The sequence below is a fragment of the Poecilia reticulata genome, chromosome 19 (genome assembly GCF_904066995.2).
Source record: "Poecilia reticulata chromosome 19, P_reticulata-male-v2, whole genome shotgun sequence".
Taxonomy (NCBI): Eukaryota; Metazoa; Chordata; class Actinopteri; order Cyprinodontiformes; family Poeciliidae; genus Poecilia; species Poecilia reticulata.
The window spans coordinates 9,173,662-9,194,771 of NC_088848.1; the positions used below are offsets into that span (position 1 = coordinate 9,173,662).

General features: G+C 39.7%; 2 protein-coding genes across 10 annotated transcripts; both read left to right on the top strand.

The window, feature by feature from the left end:
- Window positions 1-556: 556 nt before the first annotated feature.
- mxra7 (matrix-remodelling associated 7) lies at window positions 557-8,679 on the top strand. 7 transcript variants are annotated; one of them, XM_008436995.3, is made up of 5 exons: window positions 557-1,002; window positions 2,534-2,756; window positions 2,868-2,976; window positions 4,802-4,859; window positions 8,209-8,299. In XM_008436995.3, the coding sequence occupies exons 1-4, from the start codon at window positions 742-744 to the stop codon at window positions 4,839-4,841; spliced, it is 633 nt and encodes a 210-aa protein (XP_008435217.1). In that variant the 5' UTR covers window positions 557-741; the 3' UTR covers window positions 4,842-4,859; window positions 8,209-8,299. The 7 variants fall into 7 exon arrangements, with proteins under 7 accessions (XP_008435217.1, XP_008435216.1, XP_081456598.1 ...); XM_081600472.1 differs by lacking the exon at window positions 4,802-4,859 and having other exon boundaries at window positions 562-1,002; window positions 2,540-2,623; window positions 2,723-2,756; window positions 8,209-8,679; XM_081600471.1 differs by lacking the exon at window positions 4,802-4,859 and having other exon boundaries at window positions 563-1,002; window positions 2,534-2,641; window positions 2,723-2,756; window positions 8,209-8,679.
- Window positions 8,680-9,932: 1,253 nt separating this feature from the next.
- LOC103481511 (alpha-N-acetylgalactosaminide alpha-2,6-sialyltransferase 1-like) lies at window positions 9,933-19,686 on the top strand. Of its 3 annotated transcripts, XM_081600468.1 has the most exons (10): window positions 10,790-12,595; window positions 12,691-12,725; window positions 12,837-12,964; window positions 13,243-13,405; window positions 15,217-15,379; window positions 16,327-16,465; window positions 16,538-16,641; window positions 17,428-17,511; window positions 18,343-18,442; window positions 18,911-19,686. In XM_081600468.1, the coding sequence occupies exons 1-10, from the start codon at window positions 12,462-12,464 to the stop codon at window positions 19,103-19,105; spliced, it is 1,245 nt and encodes a 414-aa protein (XP_081456594.1). In that variant the 5' UTR covers window positions 10,790-12,461; the 3' UTR covers window positions 19,106-19,686. The 3 variants fall into 3 exon arrangements, with proteins under 3 accessions (XP_081456595.1, XP_081456594.1, XP_008435223.2); XM_008437001.3 differs by having other exon boundaries at window positions 10,977-12,595; window positions 12,691-12,964; window positions 18,911-19,685; XM_081600469.1 differs by lacking the exons at window positions 10,790-12,595; window positions 12,691-12,725; window positions 12,837-12,964 and adding an exon at window positions 9,933-10,037.
- Window positions 19,687-21,110: the final 1,424 nt, after the last annotated feature.

Sequence of the window (21,110 nt, forward strand, 5' to 3'; positions counted from 1 at the left end):
GGCCTAAGGACTGCTGCCTCTTGCATCCGGACAGTGTACTCCGCCATAATGTAAGGTTGTTTGGTATTGCTTTTCTGTTTTGTGAGGAAGCACAACAACAGGTTCAAGGTGTTGACTTGACCTCCAACTCCCCCCACATCTCAATCCAATCAAAGCCTCTGTGGGATGTTACAGGATAATCAAATCCGTTCCATCGAGGTGCAAGAATACAACTCACAAGATTTAAAAGTTGCAGCACACCTCAAAATGTCAATGGGTCAAAGCTGTTTTTCAGCAGCACATTTATTCTGGTAGCCTAGTCATGATATCTACCCTGATGGTGTATTTCCCGGTATCCTCCTTTAACTTCAGGTGTTGACTAGAAGGTAAGGAATGTTTTCCCTTCAGCTGACAGCTTTACTTTATCAGCCTACACCTCCAGTACACGGGTTCTGTCAGAAACCATTTGGGTCCGCCAGTTTGTCCTGCTGATGGGATTATCTGCAGACGCAGAGCCGAGCACGTTGCACTGCTTCGTGCCAGTCCAACTGCCCGGTCCAACCGCCCGTAGTCCGCCGACGGAGAGGGCGGGGTGCAAAAAGAGGATGTGACGTTCTGGTCCGAGAGAAGATTGGGAGATTGTCCCGTATCCGATAAACTGCGGCCGTTGCCGTTGATGTTTGACGGTGGGGGATTATCGCTAGCAAGCGGGATGGCCGAGTGAGTGGACGCCGGGGCGGCGACGCAACAAGAATCACAAGAATGGAGGCAACTCTCGTATTGGCCGCGATCATTTTCACGCTGCTCGCCATGGTGGTCGCGACGTCGCTGCTCAAAGGCTCATCGCCCGCGGCGGACTTCGCGAATGCGCGCAGTTACTTCGGCCAGAGAGGAGACGGAGGATCAGCGACGTCCGAGGCGAAGCTGAACGGCCATGTAGCCGGGCAGGGGAGGAAGACGGAAGCCGACAACTGGAGTGAGATCAGTGGGAGCTCACACGACCACTGGGATGTAGTGAAATCTGTGAGTAGGTCTGGCAATGCTGCAGGAAAATGTTTTGTTTTGCGTAATTCCCCCTTAATCTGTTTTAAGTACTCAAGACAGTGTCTGGATGTACAACAGCCCGGAGGAGCTCTGGGCTGCTTTAATAGATCCACAAATAAACTAAACTAAAGCGCATTGTATAGAAGCAACTTAGGACATTAGAATATTATTGAATAGATGTTTCTTTTTGTGACTAATTTTGGAATATTTATTTTACACACACAATATTTACATTTTTTTTAAATTAAAAAGTTATAGTAATTTTTGGCGAACAACTTACCATGCACCAATTCAGGTATAGGACTACCTGTTAATTTATTGTAGTTTGCATTAGAATAATTCTTTTGTAATGGAAAGGACACCCAAACTGGCTCCAGCAGTCCACATCTTTTGTAAATCCGCATCTTTATTTCTGCCTATTTTCATAATGAAGTCTAGCAACTAATAAAAACTCATGTTAATGGCATACACAATCATGAATCGAGATGGGTGATATGACACTATGGTAGGAGACTAAGCTAAAACAAAAATGATAAAGAAGTCACTTTTTTTATATTTTATGGGAAGTTGTGTGGAAGAAAAAAAGCTGTGTGAGAGGAATATGAAGCAAAGCCCATTCAAGAGTATTGAGATTTACTAGGTGTGAACTGCAGCTGAAGTCGGGGACTCAAGAGCCACCAAACACAGATGTATCCAGGTCATGTTCTGCAACTGTCAGAGTTTTTGTGTCAAGCAAACCAGGGAAGTCGTCAGAGGCATCTTGGCTGTTCTAATTGATGCATTCATTCATCCAAATGGAGCCCTGACCAAGTACTGAGTGGATATACAGTATAGACGCACTTTTCAGAAGGGTGACATGTTTTTATTAATGTACAAATATTTATAGAAGACTTAACATTGATAAATACATGAACTGAATTTATGTAGTGTTTTCTAGTCGTGCTAGCCAATCAAAGTGCTCTACACTAAAACTGCATTCAGTCAGTCCCAGTCATACACTCATGTGCGATAGGGAAGGAAGCTGGATCTGAACAAACCGCAATCCTGATTACTTCTATAATATTGGTTTAAATGTTTTTAATAATCCACAGCATCCAGAGGAACTACATGGAAAACATTTTTATTTTAAATCATTTTTGCAACAAAAAACAACAGTTCCGAGCATCTCATATTAAAAATGGTTGGTTTTATTTGAACTGTGCAACAGGACAGTACAATAGAAAGGTAACATATCCATCAGACTTACAGACTGATGTATTTTGTTTAGTTTCCTCATTTAGAAAGGTAACACCTGTGGGGATACCTTAACTTCCACAGAGGCCGTCTCCGATTTGTGCTTACCATTCAGAAATAGCCACAAAATGCCACCTGAAACTCTCAGTGTAACAACTTGCATACTTTAAGAACCTTTTCAAACTTAGCCACCTGGATCAGATGCAAAGAACAAGCAGAAAGTGTCACTGATGAATTTAAGAGGTAGGTCATTTCTGACGTAATAATTCTCTGACAGGAGCAGGGGCACCCCCACTTTCACGCAGAAGGCGGTGCAGCAGTCGAGTCCTCTTCCTCCACATCGAGCCTTTCTGTCCCCAGTTTAGAGGTAGACTCATCGTCCGAGGTCTCGTCAGCGATGGGCCGCAGGTCTTTCATTGGGCTCTCTGATACAGAGCTCCTAAAGTGTGCTTTCTCTTATCCCCAGACTGAAGGAGCCACAGAGAGCCCAGGGGACAACGGTAAGCATTTTCACCTGAAATTCTTGCTACATTCTCATTTTAATGTTACCAAACAGGCAGGCAGGATTTATTTCTGTTTCATCAGCATGTACTCGTTTTCTGCTTGAACAGCGAAAGTGGAATCGGATGCAAATAATTCCTTGAAGTATGTTCCTGGAAAGGCACGATCGCACCATTTAGAGGTGATGATGTCCAAAGAAGAGCTGGCAGACGAGCAGAGGTTAGTGAAAAACACAAACCGGGAAAAACTTTTAGAAGAATATACACTTTTCTTATATGACCCATGATGCTTTGTGGATAAACAGCCTAATTACATGTAAACCAGAGATCTGCATTTCCAGTCCTCAAGTGCCATTGTCCTGCAACTTTTGGATTCATTCCTGCTCCAATACATCTGAATCAAATAAATAGTGAATGAGCAGATTAAAAGGTGTAATGTAGACTTTTCATTCTGTTATGTTGGATCTGGGATGCTACCAAAAGTAGCAGGACAGTGGATCTCGAGGACTGGCGTTGCATACTCTTGATTTAAGCAAACAGAGCAAATTCAGATGAGACACGTGGGAACCTGAACTTCTACAACTTAAACAGGATAATGTAATCACAACTGCGTGTGTTTATCTTTGAAAGATTGAGCTGAAGAAATAGCTTTCCGTTATGAATATTAGCATCTAAGCATACTCTCATTTTTAGCAGCTTCTCCAACTTTGTTAATATAAATCAGATGCTTAAAACTCCTGCGGCACATCAGAGCTTTTTCTGACACGGTCATAAAGTTTGTCGTGTTTTCTTTAATGAGGTTGGGCATATTTTTTATTCGCCTCACACCGGTGTTGTGCTCTGGTGTTATTGTCTGGAGAGACGCATACACTGGCTCTTTGTGTTTGCGAGACCGGGTTGGTTTTTTCAGTCATGCAGGTGAGGCCAGTGGGCCCTCAGGATTGAGAACCATTGTCTTAGGGGTTTAGTGAACCACTGTTGGATTACAAGCTATGCATCATAAAATACAAACAGTGCTTTACTCTTTATTTCTGATACTGAACATCATAGCTCACATTCTTTTTCAGAAGGCAATTCTTCTTGAACCAACCACGAAAAATATTCCTCCCTGGACTATTTGTTGACAAATTGATTGAGGCAAACATGCCAGTTTTAATAGTAACTTCCAATGTAATATTTTCTGTCCTTGTTTGTATAATTCCTCATCTGGCCTGGGAACGCCTTGGGCTACCTAAGGAAAACAGAAGATAATGGATGGATAGAAACTGAACAAAGTCAAATTGCTAATAATAAAGTTGATTCTGATTCAACACACATCTGCTCTACCCACAAGTTAACCTATAAGCACTGGCATAACTTGTGGCTTCAGCCTTGCATAAAGCAGAAAAGTTGAAAAAAAAAAAAAAATTAAATTACACACTTTTTACTTGTATAAAACTAATTGCTTTATTGCAACTTGTGCTCTCTCACCAAAAGTTTCCCCTACAATCAGTCCTGTAGCAACATTTGACAAGATTAAGGTGGATAAAGAGACCAAAAGGTGTGAATATTTGACCTGTCAGATGTTTTCTCTCTGTTGAGTTTTGTACTTTTGTGTACGACTCGACAGCCCATCACTAGTTCTGATAACTGATCTGTTACAAGAGTTTAAAAAAAATAGTCCCAGCCTAAAACATATCTGTATGAACCCTACTCAAATACACTGAAACCAAACAAAAAGATGCAATGAAACTTTCCATTAAAAGTCCATATGGTCAGATCTATTATTATCGCCAACATCAGCACTGCAGCCATCTTCTATTTTGCTGCTTCACGTGTGACTCTGGACAGTGCACGTTTGTCTGGGCTCAGCTTTAGACGGGCAAGAAAGTAAAGGTCAGACTGAGCCTCTGCTAAGCACCATTAGCTGTCTGACGGACGAATAACAGGAGATTTAAAGAAACAAATCCAAGTGTTAAAGCGCTGCTCGAAAAAAAACGCCAAAGTTGTTGGGACTTTTTTCTTTGTCTGAAGCATATCTGCATATCCTGCTCTTATCATTGCAGGAGTAAAAGCGACGCAGACGTTAAGTGTCTGTTAAGCTGAAAGAGGAGCAGATATGTGGTAAAGTATGAGTTCTCCTCACCTCGTTGTCCTAAAAGAGTCCCTTTCTGGCCAGTGGGTGAAAACTGCTAATTAGCAATTAGCCAATCTTGACCTCAGCAGTGATGTTTACCTCAGCGGCTCTTCATCCTCATGTGGCCATGAAGCGACTGGTGTGACAGTGTTGCTTATCTGATCCCACGTCTTCCTCCTGTTTTCCTCCATTAGAAGTGTGGTCCACAGGTGTGCCTCAGCAGGTGTTGATTGCTTCCCTTGTTGGGGTTTTCTTTGTTCCGCCACAAGAGGGGGTTAGAGTGTCACGACACCTTGGCTTTTTGGGGCTCTCCAGTTAAATGCAGAAGCAGAATAACATTGGAAAGTTCATTTTTATTTCAGTAATTCAGAAAATGAATGAAAATTCATTCCAAATAGTGTTATATATTGCAAGTATATTTCTCTTAATATTGATTAAAATGGTTTACAATAAAATCCCCACCAAAAAAGAAAAGAATAATCAACTGGGCACACACATCGTTCAACCAGACATAAACCCATCCATCCATTTTCTTTACACCCTTGTCCTATCTCCAGCTAACGTTCCGGGCGAGAGGCGGGGTCACCCTGGATAGGTCACCAGTCTGTTGCAGGGCAACACAGAGACACACAGGACAAACAACCATGCACACACACACTCGCATCTAGGGGCAATTTGGAGAAGCCAATTAACCTAACAGTCATGTTTTTGGACTGTGGGAGGAAACCAGGGTACCCGGAGAAAACCCACGCATGCACAGGGAGAACATGCAAACTCCATGCAGAAATACCGGTGCCGGGAATCGAACCCAGAACCTTCTTGCTGCAAGGCAACAGCTCTACCAACTGCCCCACTGTGCAGCCCTCAGACATAAACCTATACACATATTTTGTTTTCAAACTCCACTGAAGTTTATTTCACACTTCAGGTTGCAACAAAACACACTACAAACCATCTTTACAGTGTGAAACACTTTTGTGTAACTTTTTTTTCCCCATTCATCCAAAAAGCTTCCCCTGCAATGACACTGCTCCCCCACTAGGGGGGGGGGGGGGCGCCCCACACTTTGGGAGTCACTGTCATACGCTATAAATTCAACAGAAATAAAGCCCTGAATAAAATCACTTTGTATACAGTGAAGTGTACAATACATTACAAGTTTTACTTTCTGAGTTGAATTTTTCTAATAAATTAGCTTTTTACTGCATCTTGCCCCGATCAGCGAGGCTGGAAGCAGAATTTGGGTCTAATAGGTGAAGATTTAATAATATGAGTTATCACTGATTTCAGCTGACTAATTTTCACTGATTAGCCAAGCAGCTAGACGAGTCGGCTTTGTTTAGTCAGGCTGCTTTCCCATTTCCCATCTGCTTGAATTGATCCAGTAACACTGCTCTGAAGACCCCATCCATTTCCAATACACCCTTGTCCCTCAGTGGGGTCGGGAGGGTTGCTGGTGCCTATCTCCAGCTAACGCTCCGGGTGAGAGGCAGGGTTCATCCTGGACAGGTTGCCAGTCTGTCACAGGACAAACAATCATGCACACACACTAGGGGCAATTTAGACAGACCAATTAACCTGACAGTCATGTTTTTGGACTGTGGGAGGAAACCGGAGTACCCGGAGAAAACACACGCATGCACAGGGAGAACATGCAAACTCCATGCAGAAAGACCCGGGCCGAGAATCAAACCCAGAACCTTCTTGCTGCAAGGCAACAGCTCTACCAACTGCGCCACTGTGCGGCCCAACATGTCTGAAGACATGTTGTAATATATCATTAGATGTAGTGGGTGGTGCACAGTTTGCACCACCCACTTAAAATGTTGATAGGATTTAGTTTAATTACGTCATTTCTCAGTAGGTTATCACACAGTTTCCAAACAAGGAGTTATTTCTGAACATTTGCTTTAAAAAATTTCAATCTGTTCTGCTTTAAAGACTGTTCATATATAAAACCAGAAGGTAACATGAGACATTTACTCATGCCACTATAATTGAGTACGATGTGTCTGTACTTTGTACTTTTTTTAAGTAGTTTGCAAAACCTGAACATTTACTTAAAGTATTTTAATGATATACATTTGAAATCAGGCTTGTCTGCTACTAAATCTGAGTAAATGTTTATCTCTCATTTAGTCAGCTGTAAACTTGAAGCACCTCTGAGATTCCAGTGTGTCAATATGAACAGAGTGATTTTCCAAAATCAACACTCACCTATAGCGGTACTCAAACTTCACTTCAACAAGTAAAGATAACATTCACAAAATATAACACACATTTAGAACAGCCGAAATATTCTCAAAGTGTAATATTCTCAAATCCTACATCAAAATCCTTTAGGAATAAAAATCTGAAAAGTGTGGAGTGCTTTTTTATTCAGCAGCCCTTGAATTAAGACTTTGGAGAACATCATTTGCTGCAATTACAGCTGCAAGCCTGTTGGGTTCAGTCTGTACCATCTCCAAAGCTGGAGCGTTATGTCCAATAAACATGTTTTCTTACCCAATCAGTATTGTAGTAAGCAATAAATCAATGAATCGCATAAAATGAGTCTGATCATTTCCATTTGCATGTTGATTTGTTTTTCTTGTATCTCTCTCTTTACATTAGATGACAAAAGTCTCCATTTTATCTGTTGCTTCAGGTGTTTTGTTAATTTATTTTGGATATTTAAAATGTATTCCAGTTCCGGTTTTAATGTTCATTAAAAATTAAAGTTTATTGAGAGGATGTACTTACATGACTATGCCATTATATGATATTACTTGAAAAACAAAATCAAAATATAATTGTTTGTCGCAATAATTTCTGGGACAATTTATCGTCCAGCAAAACGTCATGACAGTGGATCTCTGCAGCTCCTCCTGAGCTAAAATGATTCCTCTCTGATTAATGGTCTGCCTTTCATTGAATGGCTACAATGAAAGGTCTGCCTTTCTGAAAGTAGCTGCTTTATTTTGTTTAAGATTGTAATTTAGGTTATTCATTTGTAATAGCATCTTAAAACCATTTATCACTTTTTCATTAAGATTACATAATTCTGGGTTGGTGTGTCACAAAAATCTCAATAAAATAAATGAAGATGTGTGACTGTAATGCAACAAAATGTGAACGTCCTTTTGCAAGACGCTGTATATTGCAGTGGTACATGTTTTCTTCAAATATAGATTCTGTTATTTTTTTCTGCATTTGGAGAACTAGGCCCAAATTTTCCAGACCAGATACAAAGAAATCCTTGTGCAGAATCTCCTATTTATTAGAAAGTGTATTTATTACGTACCTGGAGAAAACTTTCTGAACATTTTATTCTGTGTCTGTTCCTCCCCCCCCCAGGGTGCAGCGGGAGCAGCTGGCCGCCATTTTCCAGCTGCTGAAAGACAACAAGGAGACATTCGGGGACATGTCTGAAGGAGACTTGGAGGAGCAGCTCAGACTCTACTCCATCTGAGACTCCTCCGCAACCTGATCTGCTCCAAAGACTTATTCAGGACTCCAAATATGTTATTTAATTTCCCTGCAGTATTTAACACGGCTGTCCGTTCCAACAACAACTGCTTATCGTTTTTAACTTGTATTAAACACACTCGCACACCTGCACTGATCAGATAATTATGAAAAACACAATGGAGCATTGTTTCTATTAGTTCTATGAGTTTAACTTTCAAACTGTTGCACAATAAACCAGAACGTTGTATAAATTTGTGTATGCCTATTCAGTTTCAGTCCAAGCTGTTTCTAGGAAAACTGCTGCTGTTGATTTCCTGTTTATTTAATTAAATTCCTGCCTTTGTTGCTTCTGCCACACTTGTTTGTGTTGTGATCTGTGATTTCTGTGTATTTATTTTGAGGATTTTCTGTGTTTATTAGCCTGTTCCCCAGTGAGTCTGTCTTCCCTGTTTGATCCCAGCTGTGTCTCGTTTCTTTGATTACCCTCCCAGTGTATGTAGCCCCACCTGTTATCTTTGTCTCTTGTCGGATCCTCGTGGTGTAACGTCTTGTTCCCCGTTGTTCAGTTCTGTGGACTATTTCATTATTAAAACCATTATTCATCACTTCAACCTGGGTCTGCCTGCGTCCTCCCTCACCTTCCAACCACCCAAATCGTGACAGTAGGATCCGACCAACCAGAAGGTGAGAGACGCATGATGCGGCTTAGACGGTGGAGCCCCTTGGCGGTGCTTTGGAGCAGTCCCGCTGGAGGACTTCAGTGGCGGAGCTCTGCTGTGGGGATCACGGCTGGCGATCCTCCCGCCCGGAGTGGGGCCACACCGTCACCGCTGCCCTGAGCCGCCGGAGGTCCCGGCCCCTGGGCCAAGCCGTCACCGCTGCCTCCAGTCCCCGCGCCGAGGCGGCGTCAGTCCCCGCTGCCTCCAGTCCCCGCGCCGAGGCGGCGTCAGTCCCCGCTGCCTCCGGTCCCCGCGCCGAGGCGGCGTCAGTCCCCGCTGCCTCCGGTCCCCGCGCCGAGGCGGCGTCTGTCTCCGGCCCCAGTGTCACCTGCCCACTGCTGGTAAGCAGCGTCCAGCGTTCCCCGTGCCTGCTGCTGGTGAGCAGCGTCCAGCGTTCCCCGTGCCCGCTGCTGGTGAGCAGCCCCCGCCCCTCCCGAGCTTCCCGAGTTTGCGGACGAGCCTTAGTTTCCCTGTGCTCCGTCCGAGCTTCCTAGTGCCCCCTCTGCTCCGTCCAAGCTTCCTAGTGCCCCTTCTGCTCTGTCCCGAGTTTCCTAGTGCCCCCTGTGCTCTGTCCGAGCTTCTGCCTCCCGAGTTTCCCTGTGCTCCACCTGAGACTCTGCCTCCCAAGTGTCCTTGTGCTCCGCCTGAGACTCTGCCTCCCGAGTGTCCTTGTGCTCCGCCTGAGACTCTGCCTCCCGAGTGTCCTTGTGCTCCGCCTGAGACTCTGCCTCCCGAGTGTCCTTGTGCTCCGCCTGAGACTCTGCCTCCCGAGTGTCCTTGTGCTCCGCCTGAGACTCTGCCTCCCGAGTGTCCTGTGCCTGCTGCTGTAGAGCAGCCTTCCGAGCGTCCCAGTGCTCCGTCCAAGCGACCTGCCGGCCCTGCAGAGCCTCCTGCCGGCCCTCCAGAGCTGCCTCCGGGACTCCGCTTCCCGCGTCGGCGACGGACCCGTCTCCAGGACTCCGCTTCCTGCGCCCCCCGCTGGACTGTCCACGGCAGGTACCGCCCTGTTTTTTTGACTGAGTGATTCTTTTTTTGTTCCCCGTGGACTCTTGCCCTCCCTCCGTCGCCCCTCCGCCCACCCTGATGGGTTGTTTTTTTGTTGATTTTTACTCTCTGTAACATAGTTTAGACTTAGATATCTGATTCTATGCATCATAATTTCAGGGATGGAAACATCTTGTCTCCTGTCCAAACATAACATGAACTTCACTTTTTTTTGCTACTAGTGGCATGTATTTTTAAAGAAATACAACAGAAAGGGGATGGAAAGAAGGTGGGTGGGAGAGGACAGGCAACCGAGGAGCCACGTAGCAAAGTTGTAGTCAAGACCACATACCCAAGACCAAGTCAAGACCAGCACCCCGCACTACATGACACAAAAAAATTAACTTTTACCTATCAAAATTGCTTCTCAAATTGACCTGAAAGATCCACATTCCCATAAAACACCTAGATATTAAATACTTGGAGCTGAAATAAATTTAATCAGTAAAGATCCGTCCAGAAGAATCGGATCGTTCCTGAATATCATACCACTTTACTGCACTTTGGTACCAGCATTGTCCCATATTTGCGACACCTCAGTCAACACCTCCACACAATAAATCAGTGCATGAGTGACAACTTTTTTTCATCGCAGATGCAACATGTGTCTCAGTACAGCTAGCTTAGCTAGCATCACGTCCACGGAGCTTACCTTTCTTTAAGCTTACTGTACTTACTGTAAAAATGTAGTGGAGTAAAAGTAGAAAGTACCCATTATTAAATCTACTTACATAAAGTACAGATACACGAAAATTGTACTTAACTAAGGGATTGGTCAAAACCAATCCCTTAGTAATTACCGCTTACAGAGCACAACCCTTTAAAAGAAAACTAATAAACTTGTGAACGAATATGTAAAAAAGAAATGATAAAACAGTTTTATTCAACTACTTTCAGGGCATGCAACTAAAATAAATAATTTTCCGTTCTTGGACTGGTCATTGGCATCAATATCCCAAATGTTCAAAAGGTTTAAAGACAGAAATATTAATTAGATCCCACAGGGAGAGCAGAAGTGAACAGTCTGAATGGAGAATAGTGTCTCCGGTTGCTAGTTACCCACCTGTTGCTGTGCAATGCCTGTTCAACCAGCTCACAGGCATTGCACATTGAACAGGATTTAGCTTATAAATATTGTCTGGACGTTTTCTCTTAGTCAGCACGTACAGGTGAGCCCACATTTGCCTAAAACCACAACAGTTTTAGCCTCCAGTCTTTTCTTCAACATAGTTTCATTTTTACCTCGACATTTTTTCCCATAATTTTTAAAATCAAATTGTCACTTTATTCTCAACATTTAAACTTTATTCTGTATTGGAAACCACAATTTCTTTCCTCCAAGTAAACCCAATACCCTCTTCTGAACTGGTATGATGATGGTGATGTTATGGTAATTCGGAAAGGTTATTGTTTGCAGCAGATAAGTCACATTTATTCTTTATTATTAAATTTCTGTTTAGAGTAGTTGAGCTCAGTCTTTGGGAAATTCCCTTCCTGCCTCTTTGGTAAGGCTAATCTCTGCTGGATGATTATATTGCTTAGAATCATTACTTCTTAATCCCACCACATTATGTAGCAACATTGGGTAACACTTTATTTGAAGGGGTGTGCATAAGACTGACATAACACCTGTCATGAACATAAAGAAGTCTTTATGAATGTTTATGACAGTTGTCATGAAGTGTCATTTAGTAAATAATGACACTTTTAATGCAAAGTTGTTCTACAAGTTGCATTGAAAGTCCATTAAAAATGCCAACTGCATGATTTTGTAAATTATGATAATTTAATGCAATGCTTTACATTGTATGCTCATATAAAGTCCCTATGAAATGCAATAAAATTTGTTGTTTGTAACATAGCAAAATGCAAAAAGACTTGGATGCATAATTGGTATTATAATAATAATGCTTCTCCATAGTTCAAACCCTTGGATTTACATGATGTAATATCTTGTTTGTCCAGAATGTTTCTTTGCTCCTGGACCACAAATTCAAATATTTGCCTGTTCAATGCAGACAGTGTAATTTGATTTCTCACATTTTACTGTCTTATTCATATGAACACACCCCACCTGTCCACACAGAGCAGGTGAACATGCAAAGCTAACCTGTCAATGAACAGATACGCTTCCTTTTCCTGCTTTTCAGTCATTCACATACTCCAAGGCTGTGTATAACCTCTGTGTGTTTTTGGAGTTGCTGCTCTTTTCTCAGAAAACAGGTGCAGCCCTGCTCTGTCACTTCTGTTCCCACATATCAGGCACTTCAGGTTCTGTAGGTTTGAATAAATTCCCCTCCCAGTGCATGACATTACTTCTCTGGCTCGCCTACATAGGCGTGACTGAGCACTCTCTTTAAACGCAGGTGACTTTTCATGGGAAACGTATTTTCTGAAAAGCAGAACCACTTCAGGATGCAAAAAACAGCATTTTTTTCCTTGGTGCTGGTGTTGGCAGTGAGCTTTTTTCTTTTTATTCTTTCTTGGGAAAATTATGAAGGTGAATCAAAGTAAGTTTCTCCACTAGATTCCTCTGATGCCTTTTAACTATTTATTTATTCTAATTATTTCCTCTCACCATTCTCTTTTTCTTTTTCTCTCAAAGTTGGAAAGTCTTCTCAGGAAAAGTACTACCTAGAGGTGAAGATACATCGATTAATGTTGTGCAAATGATAAGGAAGCTGAGTCTGTTATCAGGTTTGCCAACAGAGATTGAGAGGAAAACCAATAAAACCAACATTTACTCCCTAGGAAACGTTAAAACTCAGAGCAGAGCTCCTGAGAGTCCTGTCCCCATCATGGATTTAAGTTCCTTCAAAAAACTTCCTCAGTGGAGTTTTGAGGATATATACAATCTGGATGCTCCAATAACACCAACAGTGAGTATTTTTGTGGGACTGAACAGGAACCTCATGAGTTAACGTTGGGGAGAGTAGTGATCGACTACTGGCTGTGTCTTTACATGTTTGCTTTTCGGGTTAATCCGTTCTTTGTTTGCTTTTCTCTTTGCATGCGTTTCCACTAGCTGGCTAAGCTGCCAACTCCTGAGCTGTCTCCGAGTTGCTACTTAAAATCAAATCCTCATTTCCAGCTGTCTAGACAAAAACAGCAATTTTAGAGTTATCTTTAAATGTAGCTCTTTGTTTTGCATACTCAGACTTGTCCGCAGTCTCTGCGTAACTCCAAGGACGAGGACTTCCAGAAAGCTTTCCTTCCCAACATTCGCATGTTTCAGCACAAAGACAACTTCAACATCAGAGAGTGGAACCGGCTCTCGCACTTCAACAATCCTTTTGGTTTTATGGGAATGAAATATAGTGGTAGGTGGCTTTTTTTTTCATGTACATCCTTCAGGCTTTTTTTACACCTTGTGAGTACCTGATTGGACCCCTTTCTGTCTTCAGAACCGTTTTAATTCTTCCTGGTAAATATTCAACAAGCTGTAAGAAACATTTGTAGGAGAATTTGACACAGTTATTGCAGATTTGCTGGTTGCAGGTCCATTATGTAAATCAGGAGTCTGCAACCTGCAGCTCTTTGGACCGGGCAGTAAGTTTGGCTGAAAAATTAAAAGAACCAGCTCATGTTTTGGATGCAGGTTTTTAACAGTTTTTAATTGTTTTTTTTCTGCACTATTTGCACTGAATTTCCACAAAGAATGATAGTAAAAGAACCAGCAATATCTTTTTAAATCTGTTATTCTTGTTATTTTTCATCCCACAGACAAAAATTTTCTTCTTGCAACATTTTATGTTTATTTTTACTTTAAATCCTGAAAAATAGAAGTAAAATTGTGTTTGTTTAAACATTCTAATAAATTATAATACAGTTTTCTAAGTGGCACTATTCCTCTTCCATAAATGTATCTCAAACCGTTACACTTCAGATTTTAAAATGAGTAGATATTTATGTAAATGTATTAGATGTTTGAAGAATAAAAATGTTATGTAACATTTAAACTATTTTTTTTGCCAAATCTCATTAGATGATAAAGGTTGCAGACCCCTGATCTTTGCTAAAAGGGAATCTGGAAACTGTGGAGATTATTAGAGGATAGTTAATTAATGTCAAATTCAAGAAACCTGAGCTTTAATATGTTGCATTAAGCTGCTCTTCCCAGTTCTCATACTTGGTTTGAGCTTTCTTAAGGTCGTCTTCATCAAATCCAGATGCCCAAATGCTTTGAGTTGCTGACATGTGATTGGCTGATTCACTTTTTGGGTCACAAGCGAAAGATCATTCAGATATTGCAAACCACAAGGCTGTAATTTTCTTAATTTTTGTTATATGTGTCCAAAAACATTCTTGGCAAACCTACGTCATTCTGTCACAATCTTTTATTATCTTGCTTAATTTGAGCTTTAGCTCAGTTTATCTACTCCTGAGAAGATTAATGAACGCCCTAAATTATGGGAATTGGAAATACTCTCTCGTTGTGGAAATCATGGATTGTTAATTAGACTAATCACCTTATTATTGTTATCAGGTTGATGAACTAGTTTATCCGACAAACAGCATAAATTTGAGATTAAAGTGATTAAAATAAAAAATGAAGTAATAATTCTGAGCAACAAAAAAAACAAGATAAAAGATTAAAGTGAGCATTTTTAGAAAAAAAGTCTGAATTTGTAAAATAGAAAGTCTAAATTCTATGATTAAAATCCATCCATCCATCCATTTTCTGTACACCCTTGTCCCTATTGGGGTCGGGAGGGTTGCTGGTGCCCATCTCCAGCTATCTCCAGCTAACGTTCCGGGCAAGAGGCGGGGTCACTAAAAAGTGAGCATAGATTAACGTCACAATTCTGAGTCAGATTTTTCCCTCTTCCATAAATGTATCTCGATTCACTACAGCCCAGGATTTAAAATAGGAGGGTTTTGCATGAATCGCTTTTGCATATTATTCCATTTTGAAAGGTAGAAAATAAAACGGAGACTTGTTCTCACTTCTGCTTTTTGTAAACGGCTTACTCACAACCAAGTAGTTGGAACACCAAGGAAATTTAGCAGCAATAAATTAACTGAAGTAATTCTACAAAGTTAATAAGTGCTTCAAACATGTGACCCTTTGTAGGTACAGCTGGAGCAAATCAACCAGCTGTAACCATCCTTGGTAAATATTTGCTTGCAGATGTAAAGCCTGTAGTGAAGCTGATCTCAAAGCCCAAAGAGCCGCTGCTCCTCCCAAAGCCAGGCGGGGACGGCTGCATCCACTGTGCCGTGGTGGGAACGGGCGGCATCCTGAACGGCTCAAAGATGGGCGCCGAGATTGATGCTCACGACTACGTGTTTCGGTAGGAAAACAAACCATTTGGTGGAGTCTTCTTTGGAATCGTTTTTAAAAAGCAGCCACAAAATGCCAAAGGATTTGATGGATTATAGTAGAAAGACAAAGCAGGAATGTTTGCACCTAGGTGTGTGATTTACACACATCAGGTGCAACCAATATTTTTATTGGTGTGACCAATAAAAATAGGATTTTACTGTCTTCAAATCATTACATCCGTCTTATTTTTGTCAACATTAACTGTGCTGACAGCATCTCGGTATCAAGGAACATTTACAAATATAATACTGTCTCTTCTATGTTTATTTCATTTTATTTAATCAGCAACAAGACATAAAACAATGTTATGTATTGTCCATAGGACCTTTAACTAAATGCTTCCTTTATATGGAAGCCCTGAAAGGTAAGAAAGAAAATAAATTATTTTGAAAAAAACTTTTTTAAGACCCATTTTCTAAAGCTGACTAAATCTTATTTTTCTCTTGGCTTTAAAAGAAATGTGCGAGTTAGAAACAATTAAGATATTTTAAAGTTTTTTTTTTTTTTTTTCTCTCTTTGTGGAACATTTTGCCTTTCAGGGCTTCTATACTTATAATATATTAGGGGATAGAAAGTTATACTTTACTGTGCTACTAAAGAAATGTATCTGGAGCTACAGCCTCTGTTGTTATACAGCAGAGGCTGTATAACAACATGTTACTGCATAACATGTTGTAAAGATCTGCATTATGTTAATTAAATATTCAAACAGAAACACTAAAAGGTTTATTTAATTTGATTTGATATGCAGTGTAGACTAAAAATATGAGTTGTGGTCAAACACAGATACATCTAGAAGTGTTTTGTCATTTTTGTTTTCATTTGAACAATTTTTTAGATGGTTTCAATTACAATAACATTGATCATTCCTATTTGCATAACAAATGTTGAAGCTGTGTTTCGTTTGTGCGACAGGATGAATGGTGCAGTGATCAACGGCTACGAGGAAGACGTAGGGACAAAAACGTCGGTTTATGTTCACACCGCTCATTCAATCACAGCATCCCTTGAAATTTTTAAGGAGTACGGATACAAGTCTGCCCCGCATGACGAAGTATTAAAATGACACAGAAACCATCATAACAGGTAGATTAGAAACACTTTTCTCACAGTTTCTTCCTTACAGGGAATAAAGTATGTCCTGATTCCTGAGGGTCTGAGGGATTACCAGTGGCTGCAGGGTCTTCTCAAAGGAGAGAAAGTTTCCTCCGGTCAATACCAAGATATAGAGTGAGTACAGTTTGTGTGCTTAATGTTGAGGTTTATTATTTCTATCCTTGTCATAATCTAATTTTAGTAGAAATGGAACAAGGGATTTTTATGATCACATCTCATCTTCAACAACATATACAGCTCTGTAAAAAAAATTAAGAGACCACTTAAGACGACCACTTACAATGATCAGATTCTCTGATTTTCCTTTTTAGAGGTTTATATTTGAGTAAAATGAGCATTGTTCTTTTATTCTATAAACTACATCCAAGCAAAACGTTTTTATTAGCAGAAAATGAGAAACGGTCAAAATAGCAAAGACGCAGAGCTTTCAGACCTCAAATAATGCAAAGAAATTTATTCATATTCATTTAGAAACAACAATACTAATGTTTTAACTCAGGAAGAGTTCAGAAATCAATATTTGGGGGAATAACCAGGAGGTTTTCAATGGGGTTCAGTGCAGTGGGCTCTTCATTTTTTCCACAGCTGTATTTTTTGGCTTCAAGCTTTAAATTTTGCATCTCTATGACGACAATTATTTGCAAAATTGCTTCTAAAATCATATATGATTAAAACTCAGACATGATTGATAGTTCCAGGAGGATTATGATCCCAAACACATCCCAAGCGAACACTGAGCTGGTGGATTTATGCTAAAAGTCTAAACTGTTTAAACACCAAAGAGAATATTAGAAGGAATATGTGGAGTATTTTATGGTTTTGTTGTCTTTGTGAACAAACATCTTGACAGAGTTCTTCTTCTTCTTACAAAATAACCAATGACCGTCTTTCTCCCTCCAGTCCCAGAGCTTATTACTCAGGACAGTTCAGTGAGGATAACGTCTATGTTCTGCACCAGGATTTCCTGCGATACGTTCGAAACAGGTCAGTGTTTGAACCAAGATACGATACTATCCTGCTAAAAATCAGTGTTAAAAGCTGTTTGAATGCTATTGCTTCTTTTTACCTCTAAAATAACGAGTCCACTTTCAGTCAAATTAAATCAGTAAATACCATATTTTCCGGACTATAGAGTTCACCTTACTATAAGTCGCACCTACAAAGTAAAAAAAAACAAAAAAAAACGGAAACGTACCGATCTCGATTTTTCACAATAAATCTGCTATTAAGGACGCAGCCCTCCATCTCCAACGCCAAACCAAGGATACTATCAGATCGATAGCCCTCAGCTTAAAAGTTGCATCATACAAACTTTTTTGTGTGGTTTCCGTGATGAGGGGGTATGAGTTTGAAAACATTTCTCCGTCGTACCTGCTGCTAGCATGTGATTGTTCTAAATGAAAATTAGCACTTCTTTGATTTCCAATTTTGACTTCCAGCAATTCACTTCTTGCTAAAGAGCCCCCTGGTGGTTGAAGAACAATCCACAGAAAAGCCACACAGGGTTATAAGCTGCGTGGTTCAAAGTGTGGGGGAAAAGTAGCGGCGTATAGTCCGAAAATGCGGTATTTCTGAATTATGACTAAGAAGAAAAAACGGTTTCACCGTTTTAAAGGAGAACACATTTCAACAAACAGCTGTAATTAGATAAATAAGATATGAATAGCATATAACTGACCTTGAATCTATGTTATTGGATTAAATCAACTTTAGTCATTCTCTTTTAGAAAGTGACACTTGTATTGTGAATTGGTTCCATATAATTAATTGCATAGATTACGCATCCCATCAGGCTAACATTTTCACTGCCAACAGGTACTTAAGTTCAAATGACCTTAGTGGAGATTACTGGGCAATTGTGCGACCAACCAACGGGGCGTTTACTCTCTTTGTGGCTCTGCACACATGCGACACGGTAAGTTAGTCATAAATAAGGAATATTTAGACTGTATAGTTTGTGCAATGCTTTTTGTCTTTATGTTTTTGTCATTCTTAGTATGTAAGTTAACTTTAATTTGAAATTCAGTTTTTATTTTGAAAAGCTCACTTCCTGTTTGAGCCACAGACTTCAGAAAGACTGCAGAAACATGGGTCAATGCAGCTTTTGACCGAGCGTGTGTCGTGTTTTATTGAAAAGAAGAAAAATTAATTGTATAAGTGATTCTGAATCTTCAGTTTTTTATTTTTTTCTTAATAAAGATTTCTTAGTTAAATAACAGTATGTCCCAATCAATAAACCTGATTATTATTTGTTGGACTCTACATTAAGTTAATCTTTCTTAAGCTCTAAAAGTGTATCAAAATCCAAAATCAGCTGTTTCTTTCTTTTCTTTTTTGTTTTTAGCTTAAAACTAATACTATGTACTATCTTTGCTCTCCACAGGTGAGTGCATATGGATTTATGACAGAAGACTACAGCAAATACTCAAACTATTATGCGGAGAAGCTTTTGAGCGAAGTAATTTTCTACATCAACCACGATCTCATTCTGGAGAGAAATCTGTGGAAAAGCTTTCACGACAAAAAAATACTGAAGCTGTATCAAAGAACTGGGTCAGAAAAGCGAACGGATTCCTGATTCAGCATCAGGAGTCAAGAAGACCTGAAAAAATATGACGGTGTTTATTATTTTTATGACTGTACTTTAACCTTAAGCTTATTTAAATGAACTCTATGTACACAAGTGGCAGAGACTTGTGTAAATATTTGTTGTAAAATAATGTCCTACATGTGGACTGTATTGAGGCATATAAGTTGCTAAAATGAAGAATATTTTTACATTTATTTATAGATGCATTATTGTTTTTGCAGTAATAATCTGCATTTTGTGTTGGTGACATATCTTTGCAATGTGGTAGCTGTAGCAATATTTTAGTTTTAAAAAAGCACTAACAGATTAACACTGTCAAGAAAACAAGCATTTTTAAAATAAATACATAAAACCAAAAATATATTTAATGAACTTTTGTTTATTTATGTAGCTTGTAATTAGCAGGGGAAACTGTAGAACTACATTTTGTGGAAGAAAACGGCTAATATACTGTGAATAGTGTGGAAATCAGTGTTGCTTGTATGTTATTATATTTTTCTGTTTGTTTTATTTGTTAATCACTTTTGAAATAAACTGACACAGTAAACTAAACAAACCTGTTCCATGTCTTTCTTGGGCACAACTTCTTTCAGGGACAGATTTAGTTGTGTTAATTATATACTTAGTTACAAGAAGACAGGCACATATTTTAAGATGTATATAAATAAATATATATTACAATACACAGCTCATTCATTACATGCTTCTATATTTAACAGAGGTCTCAGTACAAAAGTGATGGCCCTTAATACTGCTGCAGTTAACTAAATAAAATACTGAACTTTTAACTAACAATGAACAGATTTCTGCTCACCAAATGTATTGATGATATTTTAAATTTGTTTTATTTTTACATTGGTTAATGCTTTTGTTGTAGTTCTGCGGCACTTTGACATTTACATGTAAAGTGAAATATAAATTTAATTGCATTATTTATTTCTGACTGAATTTCATTATTTTAATGCTCCTTTCATGTTGCTGTTTGTTGGATTCTTGGGAATTTCAAGACATAACTGAATTTTTAAATAATATACAAAAAACGTCCTATTAACAGAAATCTCACGCCACTGAAAACCTCTACACGACAGGTAAAGAAATCCTTTTCAACGCCTCGGAAGCTGATGCTCATCTTTTAAATTTAAACTCAGGATTTTGTTGTTATCCAACTTTGCACAACAAAATTCCGTGTGATATCACTTTTAATAAAAACAAATCACTAAATTATGTTAAAATACAGAAAATCGGTCGCAATAACTACACCAGCAACATTTTCAGAGTTTATTTCTGCTTCGCGCTGCACATGTTGATGAACACACAGCACCACCTTGTGGTTAAACTGGGTAAGATCCTTGCTCTCCACCAATATGGCTGTTCTCTCTGTTCACTCGGGTCACTGCAAGCTGCAATCGAAGCGCAGAGTCCCAATAATATGTATTGATGAGATTCAAATATCATGGAGATACCATCTGTAAAGATTTGGGAAGAAATTCAGAAAGTAGGATTCGCTGTCGCTCAGGATTCACTTTTCCACCAAATCGATGACTTTATTTTTCATTTTTCAATTTGTTTTATTTGTCTCTCGCAGCTGTAAGACAGGAAACAGACAGAAAGAAAGAAGCTCATGCAGCAAAAGTCTAAAGGTCGGCGATTAAATCTCAACGACCACAACAGCCTCCACACACCAGGTGGCCACTCCGCCTGTTAGAAATCCAACAGTTTGTTCACACTTTTGTGAAGCTGTGCAATGAACAAACAAAAGAACATGGTCTGTATTTATTTATTTAAAAATCTCCCAGATTTTTCAGGTTTCTATTTGCATTTAATTTTATCTGTAGGTACTCAATATACTGTTATTTATATTGCTCTTATTTATTTCTATATATACATTACATGCACAACACTGCTTCCTATTTGTCATGTAATTTGATGGCTTCATTTGCTGCCAAGGGCAGAACGAGTTACTAATTTAGTTGCTCATTAAACCGTAGTAGCT

Coding starts and splice junctions, on each gene's coding strand:
- mxra7 (XM_008436993.3), top strand. CDS start 742: ATGGAGGCAACTCTCGTATTGGCCGCGATCATTTTCACGCTGCTCGCC. Junction 1,003..2,533: donor ACTGGGATGTAGTGAAATCT/GTGAGTAGGTCT, acceptor ATTCTCTGACAG/GAGCAGGGGCACCCCCACTT. Junction 2,977..8,208: donor GAGCTGGCAGACGAGCAGAG/GTTAGTGAAAAA, acceptor TCCCCCCCCCAG/GGTGCAGCGGGAGCAGCTGG.
- LOC103481511 (XM_008437001.3), top strand. CDS start 12,462: ATGGGAAACGTATTTTCTGAAAAGCAGAACCACTTCAGGATGCAAAAA. Junction 12,596..12,690: donor AATTATGAAGGTGAATCAAA/GTAAGTTTCTCC, acceptor TTTCTCTCAAAG/TTGGAAAGTCTTCTCAGGAA. Junction 12,965..13,242: donor ATGCTCCAATAACACCAACA/GTGAGTATTTTT, acceptor TTGCATACTCAG/ACTTGTCCGCAGTCTCTGCG.